Source organism: Mustela nivalis (genome assembly GCF_964662115.1).
Source record: "Mustela nivalis genome assembly, chromosome: 10".
Classification (NCBI taxonomy): Eukaryota; Metazoa; Chordata; class Mammalia; order Carnivora; family Mustelidae; genus Mustela; species Mustela nivalis.
The window spans coordinates 7,690,410-7,709,829 of NC_139029.1; the positions used below are offsets into that span (position 1 = coordinate 7,690,410).

General features: G+C 54.4%; 1 protein-coding gene across 6 annotated transcripts; it reads left to right on the top strand.

Moving 5' to 3' along the window:
• The first annotated feature begins 7,038 nt into the window (after positions 1–7,038).
• Positions 7,039–19,087, top strand: AGTRAP (angiotensin II receptor associated protein). 6 transcript variants are annotated; one of them, XM_082685416.1, is made up of 6 exons: positions 7,039–7,170; positions 14,042–14,076; positions 16,326–16,431; positions 16,976–17,053; positions 17,163–17,337; positions 18,780–19,087. In XM_082685416.1, the coding sequence occupies exons 1-6, from the start codon at positions 7,144–7,146 to the stop codon at positions 18,893–18,895; spliced, it is 537 nt and encodes a 178-aa protein (XP_082541542.1). In that variant the 5' UTR covers positions 7,039–7,143; the 3' UTR covers positions 18,896–19,087. The 6 variants fall into 6 exon arrangements, with proteins under 6 accessions (XP_082541542.1, XP_082541544.1, XP_082541541.1 ...); XM_082685418.1 differs by lacking the exon at positions 16,976–17,053 and adding an exon at positions 16,554–16,677 and having other exon boundaries at positions 7,043–7,170; positions 17,163–17,358; XM_082685415.1 differs by having other exon boundaries at positions 7,045–7,170; positions 17,163–17,358.
• Positions 19,088–19,420: the final 333 nt, after the last annotated feature.

Sequence of the window (19,420 nt, forward strand, 5' to 3'; positions counted from 1 at the left end):
ACCACAGAGTTTAATGAATAGCGTGAGTGACCACGTGCAGCGGACAGAGAGTCTGGGAGACCCGGAAAAGAGAATGAGCCTTGTCGTCAGCTGGGGTTAGGGGTTTCCGCTGGAAAGGAGTCTGGGGTACGGGTTCCTTTGGGAGTCCAGGGTAAGGTCGGATCAAAGACAAGTGGTGGTGAGTCACAGGTGGTATCTTTTTTTTTTTTTTTTTAAGATTTTATTTATTTGACAGACAGAGATCACAAGTACGCAGAGAGGCAGACAGAGACGCAGCAGAGAGGGTGGGGGGAAGCAGGCTCCCCACTGAGCAGAGAGCCCGATGCGGGGCTCGATCCCAGGACCCTGAGATCATGACCGGAGCCAAAGGCAGAGGCTTAACCCACTGAGCCACCCAGGCGCCCCTAACAGGTGGTGTCTTTTAAATCATGGAAGGGAGGGGGATATTGAGGCCAGTGTCCGCCGAGGTTTGCTGGAAGCTAATGTCAGGGATGTGTTTGGGATCCGGCTCTTCTTAGGTGTTACCAGGTGTTTGGGGCGTAGGACAAAACTCAGAGACTGATTAACTTCTTTGCTTCCCCTGGAAGGGGGAACATAGCTTCTCTGGCTTATTTAGAGGCAAATAGGAGTAAATGGGGCCAAGCTGCCAGACACTGGGGGTGGAGCCTTTCTATTTTGTCTTCTATTTTTTTTTTTTCTTTTTAGATGTTTCCTGCATGGCTTGTTCCCTCAGGCATTGTCCCCAGAGCTCTGAGAAGCCACACGAGTATGTAGGTGCAGACTCAAGACCCAGCTTCATCTCCAGCATTGTGGAAAAAGATTGTGTGTCGTGGGGCTTAGCCCTGTGCCCCCCTCTGCTGTCCGGACAGCGTCTAGAGGATGCAGGAAAGACACGAGGGTTTGAAGCCAACGGCTCAGAACGAATTCTTCAAATGTCTTGGGTGCATAAAAGGTGGTCTTATTAAGGTACAGAGACAGGACCCCTGGGCAGAAAGAGCTGCACCGGTGTCCTGAGGAGTGGCCCACTATATACTCTCAAGTTGGGAGGGGGTTAGAGATAGCGGGAGTCCCTAAGGAATTTTGGAAGCAAGGTTTCCAGGATCCTGAGGGGGGCTAGCTGTTGTTGGGAAAAGGTCATTTATTACTGTCTGTAAACCCTCGGTCGTGAGACCCTTCGGATGTGTCTCGGTGGGTCAGATGCTTGGGGGATGATTGCCAACACATGTCTTGCGGGGTAGAGATAAAGGAATTCTCCAAAGGAATTTTTATAGGTTCAAGTAGACGTACAAGATCCTGGGGGTCGGGATAAGATGGCCTTTTGCCCTTAGCAAAGTATTAACATCGGGGCAGCTGAGTTCCTAGAGGGAAGTCACTCGGCCTGTTTCAAGGATTTATCGGTGAGCTGCAGGTGGTAAGGAAATTTAATTTTTCTTTTGCCTCCTTCCTGGGAGGAAGGCACTTCCCAGGGTTCCCATGTTGCAATGCCTAATTAAGCAGATCCTCTCTCAAAACATTCTCAAGAGATTTCATTTTTTTCCCATCCCATACTTCACAAGTGAATTTGAGGAAAGCCTGTTTATTTATATTTTTTTAAGATTTATTTATTTGACAGAGAACACAAGTAGGCAGAGCAGCAGGCAGAGAGATAGGAGGAAGCAGGCTCCCCGCCGAGCAGAGAGGCCGATGTGGGCCTCGATCCCAGGACCCTGGGATCATGACCTGAGCTGAAGGCAGAGGCTTTAACCCACTGAGCCACCCAGGCACCCCCTGTTTATTTTTTTAAAAGATTTTATTTATTTATTTGATAGGGAGAAACACAGTGAGAGAGGGAACACAGCAGGTGGGGTGGGAGAGGGAGAAACAGGCTTCCTGCTGAGCAGGGAGCCCGATGTGGGGCTTGATCCCAGGACCCTGGGATCATGACCTGAGCCGAAGGCAGACGCTTAACTGACTGTGCCACCCAGATGTCCCAAGAAAAGCCTGTTTAAAAACCGGTCATTATTAGTGACTTTCTGGTGTATCTCCTTAATGAGCTCCTCATTGTCCTAGCCGTACGCTGGCACCTATGCCTATTTTCATCTCCAGTACCATGGAAAGGCCTTGTGCCTGACACAGAATCCTGGGCATCCACGGGTAGACTGGATGTTTTATGTACACAGCTCCCATGCAAGCTTTGCCCATGGTGACTTTGGCCATGTCACCCAAACTGCAACAATTTCTCCATCAACAAAGCAGGAGTTGCTACCCTACCCCATGAGAATTAGAGAAGTGAAAAGAGTGGTGAGCCTTTCAAAAACCAGCAGGACTGACTTGAGTGGCCTCCTGGGCAGATCCTGACTATCATGGCACCTGGGGACAAGCCAGGATGGGGACTGCTGGCAGGTCTTCCAGATGCCCGTGATGGGAGGAAGCGGGGGGCACATACGTGTTCAGCGGGTGTGTGCTGGTTCAGTCCCTGAGTGCTTCCTATGTGCCAGGCACGGGGCTGAGCACGGAGGATGCGAGACCCAGTCTGGCCGGTGGGACAGATAAGAAACAACAAATAAGTAAACGGAGAGGCCGTATCTGCAGATACTGGTACGCGCTACAAAGAAAATAAGACGGGATGCCACAACCATCTTGGAAAACAGTCTGGCAATTTCTTAAAAAGGTAAAGAGACGCCTGCCATACGATCCCGTCATTCGGTTCCGAGATATCTACGCAAATGGGTGTCCAGTGACCGGGCCCTGAATGAATGAATGACTGTTCTGCACGTCGTATTGAAGGTACAAAGATAAAACTTGGCTGAAGCAGGCAGGACGGGTGGAGGATAGGACAGAGTTACACTCGAATTCCAGAAGCGCGTCATGAAAGCCATCACCCCAAAGCCTCGTGGAACATGCTGGGTGAGGACCGACATGTCCTTGCATAGTCGGGACTGAGTCATGGCGGGAACTCTGGCTCCTTTGAGAACAGTCACTTTCCTTTGTTCCCGAGAGCTGCCCCCCAACCCTAGCCAGCTGGGCTTTGTGCCCCCACCCCATGCCTCCTGCACCAGCTGGTCAGGGTGAACACAGTGTCACTGTGTGACCGCCGGCGACATTCCACAGACCCAGCCCTGTGTTTGCCCCGCGATCTGTCTTCCCCTCCTTGCCTTGCCCCATCTGCATATCCAAGCCTGGGCTGCGGTTTCCTGAGATGGGGCAGTGGCGCTAAGGGGTGAATGTCAAGTTCCCAGAGCCACACGCCCTCGGTCCCCAGCCCAGGTTCATACCAACCAGTGACTTGGGCAATCCTTCCAACTTCTCTTAACCTTATGCTGTGTAAACAGGATGAGGACAATACCCACACCATGGGGTTACTGGGAGAATTTACTATTGAGAATTCACTGCAGAGCGCTGTTCACCCTGCCTACCACAAATTAAGTACTTAATTAATGACGGCCTTAATCTAGGACTTGCATTTTCTCCTTCTCAGGTGATCATGGTCTTGTTACACACCTACAGACGTGAATGAAACACCTCTAGGATCTCAGGTGGTTGGGGACTATTTCTTAGAAGAGCACTGATAGAGGCACCTGGGTGGCTCAGTTGGTTGAGCATCTGCCTTTGGCTCAGGTCATGATCCCAGGGTCCTGGGATCCAGCCCTGTGAGAGAACTGAGCCTTGCCTCAGGCTCCCCACTCAGACGGCAGCCTGCTTCTCCTCCTCCCTTTACCACTCCCCCTGCTTGTGCTCTCTCTGTGTTTTCTCGTTCTGTGTCAAATATATAAATATAATCTTGTAAAAAGAGAGAATTGATGAATAATAATGTAATGTCATAATATCCAGCATTTATTGAGGAATTGTGATCTCTTCTAGGGATCACATAACCAATAATTAAGAATTATACTGAATAATAGTGGCCAATCCTGATTTAGCACTTACTATCAGTGAGGCCCTGTTTCTAATGCTTTTTGTGTATTAACAAACCCTAACAACACTTTGATGAAGAAAAACTATTATTATCCTCATCTTACATATGAAAAAACTAAGCACAGAGAGGCAAAGCAACTGGCCCAAGTTCAACCAGTAAGTGGCAAAACCAGGATTCAGAATCTCTTCCCCTGCGTGCTAACTCTGCAAAGATCAAACTAGGTGTAGTCATTTCCTGTCGCCTGGGCAGGAGGACTGTATTTCCAAACAGGGTATTAAATTAGACCAGTAGTCCCCGGAGCCCTTCAAAAGTCCCACTTTCTTTGTGTCTGGAGAGAGTACTTGTCTTGATACCATCTCTGGACCCTCCCACTCCCCACCGCCAATTCCAGGCAGTGTTGTGGTTTCTCCCTCCCAGAAACAAGAACAAGCACTCAGACCGACTCTAAGGAGACCCTTCCCCCAAGTGACTCTAATAAAAGCTGGTGTTCTCCAAATGAAAATTTTCTCTGGTTATGGATGAGGGATGGGTTGGGGAGGGATGGGGGTGGGAATTACTGTTCTTGTTTGGGATAGGGAGAGCGTGGTCAAGTCTTAAGAGAGATGCCAGGTAAGACAGCCTTTTCTTTTTTTATTATTATTAATTTTTAAATTTTTTTTACAAACATATAATATATTTTTATCCCCTGGGGTACAGGTCTGTGAATCACCAGGTTTACACATTTCACAGCACTCACCATAGCACATACCCTCCCCAATGTCCATAACCCCACCACCCTCTCCCAAACCCCCTCCCCCCAGCAACCCTCAGTCTGTTTTTTGAGATTGGGTCTTTTATGGTTTGTCTCCCTCCCTATCCCATCTTCCTTCATTTTTTCTTTTCCTACCCTCCAAACCCACCATGTTACATCTCCACTTCCTCATATCAGGGAGATCATATGATAGTTGTCTTTCTCTGATTGACTTATTTCACTAAGCATAATACCCTCTAGTTCCATCCACGTCATCACAAATGGCAAGATTTCATTTCTTTTGATGGCTGCATAATATTCCATTGTATATATATACCACCTCTTCTTTATCCATTCATCTGTTGATGGACATCTAGGTTCTTTTCATAGTTTGGCTATTGTGGACATTGCTGCTATAAACATTCGGGTGCATGTGCCCCTTTGGAGCACCACGTTTGTATCTTTAGGGTAAATCCCCAGTAGTGCAATCGCTGGGTCATAGGGTAGCTCTATTTTCAGTTTTTTGAGGAACCTCCACACTGTTTTTTAGAGTAGTTGCACCAGCTTGCATTCCCATCAACAGTGTAGGAGGGTTCCCCTTTCTCCACATCCTCGCCAGCATCTGCCATTTCCTGACTTGTTAATTTTAGCCATTCTGACTGGTGTGAAGTGGTATCTCATTGTGGTTTTGATTTGTATTTCCCCGATGCCGAGTGATGTGGAGCATTTTTTTCATGCGTCTATTGGCCATCTGGATGTCTTCTTTGCAGAAATGTCCTCTGCCCATTTCTTGACTGAGTTATTTGATCTTTGGGTGTTGAGTTTGTTAAGCTCTTTACAGATTTTGGATACTAGCCCTTTATCTGATATGTCGTTTGCAAATATCTTCTCCCATTCTGTCAGTTGTCTTTTGGTTTTGTTAACTGTTTCCTTTGTTGTGCAAAAGCTTTTGATCTTGATAAAACCCCAATAGTTCATTTTGGCCCTTGCTTCTCTTAACTTTGGCGATGTTCCTAGGAAGAAGTTGCTGTGGCTGAGGACGAAGAGGTTGCTGCCTGTGTTCTCCTCAAGGATTTTGATGGCTTCCTTTCTCACATTAAGGTCCTTCATCCATTTTGAGTCTATTTTCATGTGTGGTGTAAGGAAATGGTCCAATTTCATTTTTCTTCATGTGGCTGTCCAATTTTCCCAGCACCATTTGTTGAAGAGGCTGTCTTTTTTCCATTGGATATTCCTTCCTCTTTTGTCAGAGATTAGTTGACCATAGTGTTGAGGGTCTATTTCTGGGCTCTCTGTTCTGTCCCATTGATCCATGTGTCTGTTTTAAGACAGCTTTTTCTTTCCTCGATTCTTCCCATTTACAATTGAGGGGTAGACCATGTTTAGATAAAATCTGTTTGTTCTCCATTTTCCTTCCTTCTGGAGACAGGTGTGTCCTATAGGTTTCCTGCTGGCTTTCCAGCTAAATTTTCCTAAAGTTTTTGGTATACAGATTCCAGTGGACTCCAACCATCCTATCGATAATGACCTTCTGTATTGATAATAACAATAGCTCGTCTATACTGCTCATTTACTACGTGGCAGGTGCTGTTCTGGGCACTTGACCTTGACAAAGACACTATCCTTGACCAAATTTTCGTTAGGTTCCTCTGAGCCCTCTTCTAAGCTAGGCTTGGCCTTCTCTGTTCAGCCTGTCCTTGCTGAGACTGCAGGATCCGGTTTTAGCAAGAATCCTACTGAGTCAGTTGAGCGAGGATCCCCCCCCCCACCCTAGATAACTGGTCACCCTCCAGATCTGATCAAGTTCCCCATCCCCCATCTTTGGTGTCTAAGTCCGGGGCTGCTTCTAGCAAGAATCCTGCTGTTTAGCAAAAATCTCCCCATCCTTTACATCTCCTCTCGGTATTTCCCACCCATCGGTCCCTCCGTCTGCGCCTGTGCTGTCTGTCCCGGAAAGCGAGTTTCCGCACTCTCCCCCTACTGCAATACCCCTCTGGCAACAGTCCTGAATAAACTCTCCCTTACCGCTCCAGCAAGTGTCAGAATAATTTTTTCACCGACAACATGAATGAGTTCATCCAACCTCACAAGGATCCTAAGAGGTAGGTATCCTCAACGTCTCCCCTTAGAAGCGAGGACGGAGGAAGGAGAGAGGATGCCCTCCGGGGTGAGACATCAGCCCTTGGCGCCTGGACGTTCCCCCGAGCTCTTCGGCTGCGGGTGGTCCCATCAGAGCATCTGTGGAAATACGAACCAAGCAAGATCCTGCGCCCTTTGCGACACAGAACCCCACACTCTCCAGCAGCCCGCGGAACTGCGTGGGAGGCAGCAAGAGCCAGAAAAACCCGGAGGAGGGCGCGAGCGGCGGGACGCCGTCTCCTAGCAACCGGGTCTGCGATCACGTGACCTGCCTCACGTGGCCGGGCGGGGCGGGGCGGGGCCCGGCAAGTTTGTTTCCCGAGTTCGGAGCCCAGGAGCCCCCGCGGTTGCCGCGCAGGTGCCCTCCGCTGGGGTCGGGATGGAGCTGCCTGCCGTGAACCTGAAGGTGGAGACGGGCAGGGCGCGGTGCGGGCAGGGCGGGTCCCCCAAAGTGTGTGGCCGGGGCGGGCGGGGTGGGGGGGGGGGACGTTTGATTTTTTTCAAGAAGGATTTCAGAAGGGAGAGGGTCGACAGCTCGGGGCAGGAGGGGGTGGTGGGGAGACAGCGGGAGACGTGGACCCCGGGTGGGAAGGGGGTGAGCAGACCGGCCGTCGCAGGGAGAGGGATCCAGGGAAAGGCCCGCAGGAAGACGGAGGGCGAGCTGGAGGCGGCGGAGGAGGGAAAGGGCCGCCGGTTCCCCTTTCTGGCTTGGGCGCCTCCGGCCGCTTGCCCCGCGGGAGCCCGAGGATCGCTCGGGCCTGCGCGCCCAGAATTCCGCTGGAGAGAGGGAGGGAGGGAGCCGCGGGGTGGGGGCGGGCCCTGAGAGCCCCGGGGGGGGGGGGAGGGTCCCGGCGGCGGACACCTGCCCGTCGCCGAAAGAGGGGCTGGACGGTCCACCTGCACGGCCAGCGCCGCCGCGCTGCTTCGTCGGCTTCATCAGCTTAAGAAAACCCGAAATGCCCAGACCAGTGGTTTCCAAAGCGCTTAAATCCAGCGTCCTAATTTCGTAAGAAACAGGAACTCCAATAGAAGTTACTTAGACGCAGAAAACCCCAACTTTGTGCCTTTAGGGAGACACTGCGAAGCTTCCTGGGGTGTCTTCATTTCCTGTGGCATGTCCTCAGCTCCTGGGTGCCCGCGGCTTCTTCATTTTGTCCCCGCCCCCGGCGGGCTCTGCTTCGGGGCTGCGCGGGCCCCAGAGGGGCTGGGGCCTTTAGCTTTGGTCAGGCGGGTGTGAACGTTGGCCCAAACCTGCCATTTGGGGTCACGGTGCTGTCCCCTTGAGACTGTATCCAAAAACGCCCTTTTACTTCCAGTGACAAAGCACTTAGCACACGTGGTACCCAGCACGGAAGGCCTCTGAGGGACAGAGGAGCACAAAAGTACACGTGATCCACGCGTGGGTTACTAGACTTCACGGGGCAGAATTCCCTTATCCTCATTTCCCTCCCAGAGGCTTCCAGCCAGTTCGATTTATAGCAGGAAACCGAGGTTTGTTCGTATCAGCATTCGCTGTGTTCCAGGCAGTGTCTGGAGTCAGTGCCCCCTGCCTTTTCGCTGATGAGAGTTTTGCCTAAAATCATTCCTAAGACAGCATCAGGTGAAACGGAGAGGGCAGGGAGCCCTGGTTCCTGGAGCATCTGTGGGGTGCCAGGCCGTTCATTTGATCCCAGCCACCTTCTGAGAAAGCTGATATTGTCACCTTTTTTACTCCTGAGCAAACTTCAGCTGGGGCAGATAAGTAATTTGCCAAAGTCCCACAGGGATTAAGTGGCAGAGTCCGGCTTTGAACCGACTGGGGTCAGACTTCAAAGCCTTGCCCTTTCCTGGCCACCAGTTAGGGCTGGCTTTGGCTTTGATGGTTTCCATCCACTGGAAGGGCTTAGTCTGTTTGGGACTTTTTTGGTTTTCGGGGTTTGTTTGTTTGTTTGTTTGTTTTTGAGCAACTTTATGGGGCTACAGTCCAAGCACACCCACAGGTATGAGCTGTGCTGGCATTCTCTGCCCCAGAGTGAAACGGGGGGCCCTTCCCTTGGCTTAGGAGACAGGACCCTGTGTTTCCAAAGGTTTTAGCTGCTACTAATCAGAAATAAGTCAGTGCTTGGAGGCCCTGAAGGGCCAAGGTTTCCAGGAACATAAAGGACATCCTGTTGAAATTGAATTTCAGATCAACAGTGGACAATTTTTCAGCATAAGTATATGCTAGGCAATATTTGGGTCATACTAACAAAAGGCTTATTAACCAAAATTCAAAACTAACTGGGCGTCTTGTATTTTTGTTGTTAAATCTGGCCACTCTAGGGAGGGCAGCTGTCGACTCCTTGCTTGTAGTCTCTTAAGTGGGATGTTGTGAGATCAGGGCTGCCCGGGAGCTGGGAGAGCGCACCCTGTGGACCTGCCTTCCCTCATTTCATATTCCGTGGTATTTGGTTGAATCCTGTTCATGCTCAGCCCCGCCAGAGCGGTCAGTCGTGCCAGTGATCAGAAACAGCTGCCCCAGTCTCTTCACACAGAGGGCCCTAACTGAGTCCCATCTGGGAGAAAGGACATTTGACAAGCTTAGAAAGGAGCAGACTGGGGCTCAGGAGGTCTTGTGAAAAAAGGCCCAGGGAGGGGCGCCTGGGTGGCTCAGTGGGTAAAGCCGCTGCCTTCGGTTCAGGTCATGATCTCAGGGTCCTGGGATCGAGTCCCGCATCGGGCTCTCTGCTCAGCAGGGAGCCTGCTTCCTCCTCTCTCTCTCTCTGCCTGCCTCTCTGCCTACTTGTGATCTCTCTCTCTCTGTCAAATAAATAAATAAATAAATAATCTTAAAAAAAAAAAAGGCCCAGGGAGCAGTGTAGCATTTGGTTAAGGACTCAGCAAGCCGACTTCCTAATGGCGGTGATGAGAATGGCCGCGCACTGAGGGCTGACTACCCGGCGGGCACTGTGTTGTGTGTTTCGCACGCCTCTCCACCTCCCTGTACCACTAGATCCACAGAACAGCTCGTGACACAGGCGTGATGGTCCCTACTTCATAAAAGGGCAAACGGCAGTTCCGCGAGGTCAGGTGCCTTGCCCAAGATCACACAGCGTCCACGGTCATGGAGCCCCGGCTCCCTGGGACCAAATCTGCATATCTGACTTCGTTGCCCACTGCCCGACTCTGCCTCCCTGGCATGGCGTTCCTGACTTGCGTCTCAGCCTCAGCTATCCTTGGGGACCTTTCTACCTCATGTAACGGGCTGTGTTTACACAGGACTAAGAACTGGATTCCCCCTACTGATCTGTCTGTTGACCGTAGGTCTGTCCACCGCCTGTCTAGGAAGTCTCCTTCCACTCCATTCGCCCCTGGGCCCTTCAGTAGCAGACGAAGGGTCTGAGTCCTGGTCCCCATGTCCCCTCGGCTTCTCCTTAGCCTTCCCTTCTGGTTAAACCTCCTCATTTCCCTCCTCCCTTCCCTTACTCTTCGAGATCCTGATGGCAAAGCATAGTCATGACCGCTTACTAGCTGCGTGACCTTGAGCAGGTCTCCTAACTTCTCTGAGGATCCTTTCCTCACGGTACAAAGAAGATAAAAATAAACCCTACCTTCTAGGGTGATAGGAGGAGGATCCCGTGGTCCCGGAGCTGGTGGGGCAGTACATTTCTAGTAGCAGAAAAAGTCAGACCAGATAGAGCGAGTGGGGCACTTGGCTCTGAGCTCTCTTTCTGTAAGCGTCACGTGTGGGCCGATTGCTTAATCTCCCGCTGCCTCAGTATCTTCCTCAGTAACAGAACATGACTGCCCCCCCCCCCCGTCCCACGTGGTGGCCAAGTGTTCAGGGCAGTGCAGACACATGGCAGGCAGGTCCCGCCTGGTACCAGGAGTTGTGTTGTTGACGCTGTTAACACAGGATGCCTGTTCCATACGGGTACTTACGGTCATGACGTGGTCATTCCGTGGATTCGTACAGGGACCGTGAGACACCTGTCTCTGTGCTTGAGGGAGAGCAGGTGGGAGCGGGGGAGGAAAGGGATTGCCTCCATTTCAGAGACCAAACCTGGGGCACAGACACAAAGGGACATGACCCCTGGACCAGAACCCAGGCCTCCACTCCAGCACCTACAACCCTGCCTGCTTTGCCTCATCCGCCCTCTCCTTCCCCGTCTTCTGGGGAAGAACCAGGCAGCCCCCGGGCGCCGAGCACTATATGAAGAGTCCAGGAGCTCCGGTCTGTCTTTGCTCTGGCCCCGCCGGGAAGGGCTGCCCAGTCACATTCTCAGAGGCCAGGGCCTCCCTCCCCCAGTCTCTCAGGCCGTACCTGAGAATCCCGGGTGTCCCCTTGGTTACCGGAAACCTCCCCAGCAGTTGGCAGACAGTCCTTTGTGCTGAGATGAGTCACTGTTCCCTCCTGTGTCGGGAAGAGCTGGGCCCATTTGGCTCGGTCGCTGGTTGGAGCACTCCTGGACAGCAGGCCTCTGTAGGCCTGGGTGGCTATGCCCTCCCATGACAAAGATGGGGAGACGGAGGAAGAGGAGACTTTGTCTTCTGGGGGTTTCTATTCCCAGGGGCTTAAGAGATGTGATCAAAAGCTGCTAAGTTTCTTAACTATAAAACAAAAGTGAGGGCACACGGAGGGGACACAGTATGTCCTTAGGGATCCTCTGTATTTCCAGGTTGCGCTCTTCCCAAACAGGTGGCTGAGTTTTGGACTTCGGGCAGCCGCTTACTGCATGTTACAGGTCTCTCTGGCTCTTGGCTAAATCTTTGTCTCACAGGTGACACAGAGCCCTTTCCCCATAGGCTTGCAGGGCTCTGCAGGGACAAGAAGCACCCACGTGTTAAAAACCCGTGGTGTGCGTGGTCGGGGTGTGAGAACCAGAGCACTTGGAAATGAAGACGGTTTCTGGAACACAAGCCAACAGCAGGCAAGGCTCAGGTGTTGATTTTCAGAAGGAAGGTGTTCATGTGAGCTGCCTCCCCCGTGCTCCCTTCCTCGGTGTCTTCTCTTAGTCTGAAAGCCGGACACCGGGACCACCGCGGCTTGTCATATGCTATGGTCTTTGAGGCAGGGTTTCTCCCTTCTGTGGGCAGGGTTTCCTGTGAAGACAGAGGGGGTAGTGGTTGGCTCTTGAGATAAAGATCAGAATTCTTCCCCACAACCCCCAGGCCTGGTCCTGTCCACCCCCAGCTTCCTGTCTGTCTTCCACTGTCTTCCATCCAGCTACATTCGTTTGTTTCCAGAATGTTCCATGCCGGGTGAAATGTTTGAGAAACTTAGCGCCATTTCATCCTGTCTCACGAGCCTCTGGGAAAAGAAATCCACGGCCGACTAAGCCTCCTCTCCCTCGATCTCCCTGTCTTCATAACGGGAGGAACATACCCGCCCAGCCCCAGAGAGGCCTTGTGGTCAGGCAGCACCAGGATCACAGTCAGGTTTGAGTTGTGGCTCTGCCACGGGGCAGCTATGTGACCGTGGGCAAGTCACTCGCCTCCGAGCCTCCCACTTCCTCAGCTGTAAATGGGCTTCCGTGGGCTGTGAGGGTTAAGCACGTCCGCGTACAGAACACAGCGTGGTGGCCACACTTAGGAAACGTCCAGAGCAAAGAGGGGTAGCCGGTCACGGAGCTGCTGTCTAGAGCCAGCCTTCTGTGGTGTAGACGTGGTTCGTCAGGGGCACTGGTCCTTGCAGAGCCCTTCTCCCAGCCTAACGCCTTGCTTTCGAGCCACGGTGTCTTTGGGTTCGCTGGCGCGGGGCCTGGGGGTGAAGGTGGAACGTCCCGGCCTGCTCCGATTTGAGCTTCCCCCCACGTGCAGAAAACGTCCTCGTTTGTCGCAAGCTCCCCTCCGCTGAAAGCCCAGTCTCCCCCTGCCGTGTGAAGGTTGGGAGCAGCGGAGTCAGACTTACACTTGAACTCGAGTCTCACTGCACACCATGGGTGGAATCTGGATCAGCTTAATTTTCCTTGGAGTCTAGTTTTCCCATCTGTGAAACGGGCACAATCATGGTGTCTGCTCCAGAGGCTTTTGTGAGGCCCGAAGAAGGGGGCGCGAGGCGTTTGGCGCAGAGCAAGTGTACGATAAATAGTACCTCTTCTCGGAGGGCTTTCCCCTCCACAGCCAGAGTTCTTTCCTACAGGTGCAAGCCACACTTCTGCCCTTTCACCGGTCTGGAAGCCTGGGCTGTTCACTGCACACCCTTGCTGTGTCTGCCCTCACTTCCAGGCTGGGACACTGCTCCCGCCCCGGGCTCTTGGCAACCCCCCTCCCAGCTTAATGCCCTTAGTCACTTGAGTAACTCCTTCAAGGTCCCTCGTCTACCACTGGGACCCCATGGAAGCTCCTGACTCAGGACTTCTGGTCCCCTGCCGATTCGGGCCCACCCCCTCCTCCTCTTTGGGGCTCTGGGTCCTGTCTCCCCATTGGTCTGCCCACGCACCCCCTCTGGAACACCTTGCTCTCCTCCCTTTGGCCTGGGTGGTCCCTGCCCGTCCCTGAGCACAGACCGGCCTCCTCTTTCAGAAGCTCCAGCCAACAGCTGCCCTCCCCTCCCCAGAGCATCTGCTGCCTCCTCCTTTATCTGCTTTCCAAGAAGGGCCCTTCTGATTACCAGGAGTAGAGACAAGTTCTAGTAAAAAGGGTTGTGATTTTAAGGACATATGGGACAATGAAAGGGTTTGTGGAATGGTGCAGAAATCTAGAAAAAAGCCAGAGGGATTTTTTTTTTTTTTTTAAGCCCTACCAAGTTCCTTGCTTGCAGAAAAGCCTTCCATGGCTTCCCTCCCTGCATTTAGAATGAAATCCACACTCCCTGCTGAGGCCCTCAAGGCCCGCCTCTTCCCCTGGTCTCCTGCTCCCTCATCCTGTTTTTCCCCTTTTGCCTCTAGTGCTCTCTTGATGCACGGGGCAGACAACGCCTGTGCCCCATACCGTACCCCAGCTCCGGTGTGCCAAGGAACCAGCCTCTTGTGAGTCCCACGCCGCCCCTCCCCCCCCCCAGCCGGGTCCAGTCCAGGTATATCCTCTGATGCCAGCGCTGACTGTGAAGCAGGAGGGGGTGTGGGTGTCTGCTGCCCCAAGGGAGTAGGGCAGAGCCCTGTGGCGGCTCCCCCTGGCCTGACCTGCGCTCTTCCTCCTTCACGCCAGCTTTGCTCACTGTCGCTGGTGTTCTCTTGTTTTTGTTTTGTTTTAACAGACATTTGTAAAGCCCTGTTAGGTGCTAGACGGGGGCTTCCTGTGTGTTCTGCCTCCAGAAGCTCGCCCCCCCTCTCCCCAGATGGTGTGTCACTCCTCATTCTTTTCTTTCCTTCCCGCAGATGATCCTGCTGGTTCACTGGCTGCTGACGACCTGGTGAGTGACTTCGCAGGTGTCCACTCCTGTGTCCTCCTGTCTCCCTGGGATCCGGGTCCACATCCCCCCCACCCCCCGGGCTCTCATCCACGTGTCTCCCTGCCAGTTCCAGAACTAAATAACACCTTTGTCAAGAATGTCATCAGCAAGCTCCCCAGGTCCCAAGAATGTCTGAGGGGCAGGCATTTTCCAGAAGCCTCTGCCATCACCCCTCCCCCCCACCCAGAAGCTTTAAGTCTTCATCCTAGGGGAGGTGGCTGGCCCGGGACAGTCCCCACAGCTCAGATCCTCCTCCAGACATGCCCAGGCCTTTTTTAGGGGCTTGGCGTGACTCTGGTGCCTCCCCTAAAGCCTTTGTATCTGGAAGGTATGAGGTGCTAAAGCCAAGGGGCTAGTCTCACATAGCCTGCTGGACTCCCCAAGGCAGCGGGGGGTGTTTGCCAGCTAGAGCTCTGTGTGTCTTTGACCTTGGGTCCATCACTTAGACCCCTGAGTCATTTTGTCAACTAAAATGAGAGCATGACTCACCTTCCTAGTTACCTTGTGAGGTCATTGGATGGTGAAAGCCCCATTTTAGAAACTGTAATAACCACTAACATTTCCTGAGGGCGTCCCGGAGCCGGCTCAGCAAGTAGATACTTCATGAGCCTAGACCCGGGGTGGGGTCACTTGCTTAGGGGTGGGCCGCACTCTTACATCACACTCCTGCCCAGAGACGGCAGACTCGGGATTCAGATGGACCTGGCGAGGTCCTGGGTGAGCCGTGGTCCTTCTTAGGTTTCCATCTGTAAAATGGGTGTAAGGCTGACACAGCCCTCAGGGGCCCTGTGGGAGAAGCAGGTTGTGTTCATCCGACACTCCCCGGGGCCTGCGACAGAGGGAGGCTCGAGCATTGCGGACTGATGTCATGATTACTGTCTGTTTCACCTGCTGAGCCGCGGGGCCATTGCCCTGCCGAAGCAGGACTGGAGACCGCTGGCTTCCGTGGGCGTGTTGCCAACCTCGTTGTACGCTGCACGTGTAAAATGGCTGGGAATAAAGCAGACGATGAAGGTCATGGCTAATGACTGGGGGAAGCAAGGTCTGAATAGACTTCTCAGTCATACCCCTGAAGATTCTGAGCTGTGGTCTGGGCGCCCCCCAACCTGCCCCGCACTAGCTTCTTTAAAACCAGAAAACCAAAAAGGCAGGTGACTTATTCAAAGACTATCAAGCCGAGTCTTGTTCTACACTTCACAGCTTTGCTTACATTCTCTGTGGGGTTCGCTTCAGAGTCAAGTAAGTTAATGAGGCGCCCCACTGCGTGCCGGGAGCCCCCATGACTACTGTGGGTGAGGGCGTGGCAGGCCTCTGGAGCCCCGCTGTCTGGATTCAAATGCCATCCCCGCCCCTTAGAAGCTGTGTGGCCTGGGGCAAGTTCCTTGATCTCTCCATGCCTTAGTTGCCTCATCTTTAAAATGGGGATAATAATCATGCCTCCTTTCTAGAGTTGCTAACATAAATGCACATAAGTGAGTTCATTTAAAGCATCGAGAACCATGCGGGACATTTTTTAGGGGCTCTGTGTTAACTAATATTTTCACTGGGTTGACGAGCCAAGAAGTAAACCTATCAGATGGTAGTTGGTAACGATGCCCTAAAAAATAAAATAGGAAGTCACAAGCTGGTATTTAAAACTAGGTGGTTGGGGAAAGAGTCTCGGCGTCCACGTGGGGGCTGAGACTAACAGGACAGGGCTGTGTTCAGGGAAGAGGACGCCGTGCGGGAAGTGGCTGGAGGAACAAGGGGGCGACAGCTGCATCACAGGCCACGGCCCACGGGGCTCCTCGGGCCACGGGACGAGTCTGTATTTTATTGCAAGTGGGAAGGAAAACTGGGGGAGACTCTCAGCCGCGGAGTGACGTCCCCAGATTTACACGACTCCTGGCTGTTTGGAGAAGGGCCTGGGTGGGCAGGAGTAGAAGTAAGGAGGCCCGTGGGGAGAGGCTGCGGTGACAAATCCTGGCCGGAGAGGATGGGGTTTTGGAGCCGGAGGGATGTGGCTCGATTTGGGATCCACTTGGGAAGTACAGGCAGTGGGCTTTGCTGACATTTCCAGGACCCAGCTGGGGAGGAGGAGAGCAAGTGCCCTGTGGCCTCCTCGCAGAGGGCCCGGGACTCAGAAGCGGGGAAGAAGGGCCTGCGGGAGGGGAAGGGGTGGGCCCCTGTGGGGCGGTCACCTGACATGACCCGGGTGCTCCTTCCCATAGGGGCTGCATCACGTTCTCCGGCCCTTACCCCTGGGCCAACTTCACCATCCTGGCGGTGGGCGTGTGGGCCGTGGCTCAGCGGGACTCCGTCGACGCCATGAGTCTGGTGAGGCGGGGGGAGCAGGGTGGTCCGTGGCCCCCACTCTTGCCCCCTCACCCATCCCAGTCCTGTCTCTTCCTTGTAAGGAAGGGGCCCCGCACCTTGCCCCCTATTTTCCATTTCTTAAGCCTTGTGAAGAAGCCGTCCCCAGCTACCAGCCCAGGTGTGTCCTCACTAGCCTGACCCACTTCTCGGCCTGCGGGACTCCGAGAACCCTGAGTCTGCTGGTTGCCTTCCCCGAAGGAAGCACGGGTGGGTCCCCCGAGGCGCCCCAGCTTGGCTCCTCCTCAAGGGCACTGGAGCATGTCCCTGGTAACCCACTTCTAGGGCCCTATTAGTGGGGAGGGCTGTGGTGGGAGCCCCATGGAGAGGGAGCTCCTGTACCTCGTGAGGTCAGAGCAGACACAGCCCCGAGGGGCAACAAGAGCTCCCACGCAGGCCTGTCGGGATGACTGAGAAGGGGGCTCCCATGGTGCAGATGGATTGAGTGAACTCTAAGGGACCTTCATTTCGAAGGTTCTAGAACCAAGTCTGGTGCCCCACGTCACAGGGGGAGTGGTCCTGCCTGGTCCAGACCTGGGTCCTGCCAGCTAGCCGATCTGTTTTCCAGCAAGATCTAAGGACACAGGTGGGCAGGGACGGAGCTTCCATCTGGTGTACGTGGTAGGGCAGCCGTGAACGCGGGACGGAGCATCAGGGAGGGCATAAACCCTAATGGCACGTGGTCACCCTTGCAGTTTCTCGGTGGCTTGGCAGCCACCATCTTCCTGGACATCGTCCACATCAGCGTCTTCTACCGGCAGGCCAGCTTCACGGACACACAGCGCTTCGGTGCCGGCATGGCCATCCTCAGCCTGCTCCTCAAGCCCTTGTCTTGCTGCTTCGTCTACCACATGTACCGGGAGCGCGGGGGTGAGCTCCCGCTCTGTACTGGTGAGGCCACCACCTCCTGCTGGCTCCCTGACTGACCTCTCGCCAGCCAGGGTGCTGGCAGCGTCGTCTCCCACGTCTCTCCTGTCTCTGTCTTGCCTGACCTGCAGCCCAAGTGAGCTCACCTTGCCCTGGGGGACAAGGGCTCAAGGCACGGGGGCGGTGGGGGCAGGGCCTGGTGCCAACCCCAAAACCAGGCTGCGGGGGATAAACGCTCCAGTCTCTGCTGCACGAGCCCAGCGCTCCTATCCCCGCCTGCCGTGAGCTTTCCCGGGCATCCGACTGCGGGCAGAGTTGGCAGCGGGACCAGAACTTAGTCTCAACCCCAGCACTGAGCGCCAGTGCAGCGCCGATGGCTCTGGACGGCCTGCAGCCTGAGGCCTGTCAGCATTCCCGGGGCCGGCCCCTCCTCTCAGCACCTGCCAGCCGCGGGCCTAGAACCTGCCCTCCTGCCGTGTGGGGTCTGGGTAGCCAATGGAGAGGGGCTGCTGGCGTGCGCCATGGAGCCTCGGCCGAAGCTGGCCCTGAATTTGCCCTGCTCACATCCCGGTCACCTCAGCCAGGCCCACCGCAGCCCCTCCCACACCCCCTGCTCATGGCGGCTGGGCCGTTTTCCTGTTCTCTCTTACATACAGCTCATCTCCTTTCTCGGAGAGGTGGGGAGAGAGTGGGGCGGTGGTCTTTCACTGCTCCCTCCCAAGAAAAGCGGCCCAGAGGGGCCCATGACCCACCTAGGGAAGCATCTGGGTCAGGGCAAGAGGGGCCTGCGGTCTCCCCGGGACTGATCTCAGCATTGCCCTGGCCTGCCCTGGAGTTAGGGGGGGCCCAGTAACATTTCTCCCATTAGGCAGATGAGGGAGCTGGCGCCCAGAGCCCCTGGGATTTGTTCAGGGTCAAGTGTGCAGGGCAGGGAGGGGAGCAAAGAGCATGGGCACTTAGAGCCCTCGCCCCTACCTTGCACCCCCATCCCAGGGTTCTGGGCTCTGCACACTGTGCCAGCTCTGGGCTTTCTGGACCAGTAACATGGTGTTCACTGTGCCCGGGGTGGGGACGGGGAGCCTGCGAGCCCAGGGCTGGTCGTCCCTCTGCTCAGATGCTTGCTGCTCTGAGAAGGCCCCAGTGTCATGGCCAGGAGCACTGGCTTTGGGCTTATGCTGCCTTGGCTTGAATTTCCGTGTCCTCCACTTCAAGCGCCATACTGGGGGCAAGTCAGTTCATCTCTTTGACCCTCAGTTTCTCCATCTGTAAAGTGGGGCCACCCAATACCTGCTCTGGGGGGTTATGGGAGGATTGGCTGAACACCTGCCAAAAGCTGGGGGATCTGCTGTCCCTGTCACTGTCGTTCCTGGTGAATCTTGGTTTGGACTTACAGTAGACTGTCGTGAGTCTTCACCCTTCGTTTTTTCCTTCCCCCCCACCCCCAGGTTTTCTTGGACCATCACAGGAGCGCAGTGGCTACCAGACGATTGACTCACCAGAGGCGCCCACAGACCCCTTTGTAGGCTCAGAGGGCAGGAGTCACTCCCCACAAGGGTACTGAAGCCAGTCCACTTTGCCCAAGTGCAGGGGCCAGTGGAGCAGACCCCAGAGATGGCCCAGGCTGCCTTGCCCTCCTCGTGCCTCGGATGGCATTCTAGAGCTGCCCCTGACCTCCATGTCCCTTTCCTGGACTGTGTTCTCCTGTTCCCCATCACCCCAGGCAAGTGCCCTGAGTGGCCAGGAGCCCCATGCACACCTGTCCCAGACTCCCTGAGGCCTCCCCTCCCTTTGAGGTACCCCACTGGTCTGAGGCTGGCAACCGTGGTCGTTTTCCTCACGTCCATTAGCAGCTCCGTGCAGCCCTGTCCAGCCATACCTGAGCCAGGCCTTGCCCACAGTTGGTTGACCTTGCCCACAGAAGCTCTGAGAGCTTTGGGTCATGGTCAGCCCCCAGAGCAGTCCAGCACGGAAGTGAGGTCCCTGTGCTTCCCATGCCTAGTAACTTGGTGCTTGGGGACCTTGGGGCTGGAGGCAGGAGACGTCTGCAGCCCGGAGAACCCCCAGGGCCGCCAACTGCCCTTCCCAT

What these genes read in the sequence shown, in the direction of transcription:
- AGTRAP (XM_082685415.1), top strand. Translation starts at nt 7,144, where the DNA reads ATGGAGCTGCCTGCCGTGAACCTGAAG. An exon ending in TGCCTGCCGTGAACCTGAAG is followed by an intron (nt 7,171 to 14,041) that starts GTGGAGACGGGC and finishes TCCTTCCCGCAG; the next exon opens with ATGATCCTGCTGGTTCACTG. An exon ending in CACTGGCTGCTGACGACCTG is followed by an intron (nt 14,077 to 16,325) that starts GTGAGTGACTTC and finishes TCCTTCCCATAG; the next exon opens with GGGCTGCATCACGTTCTCCG.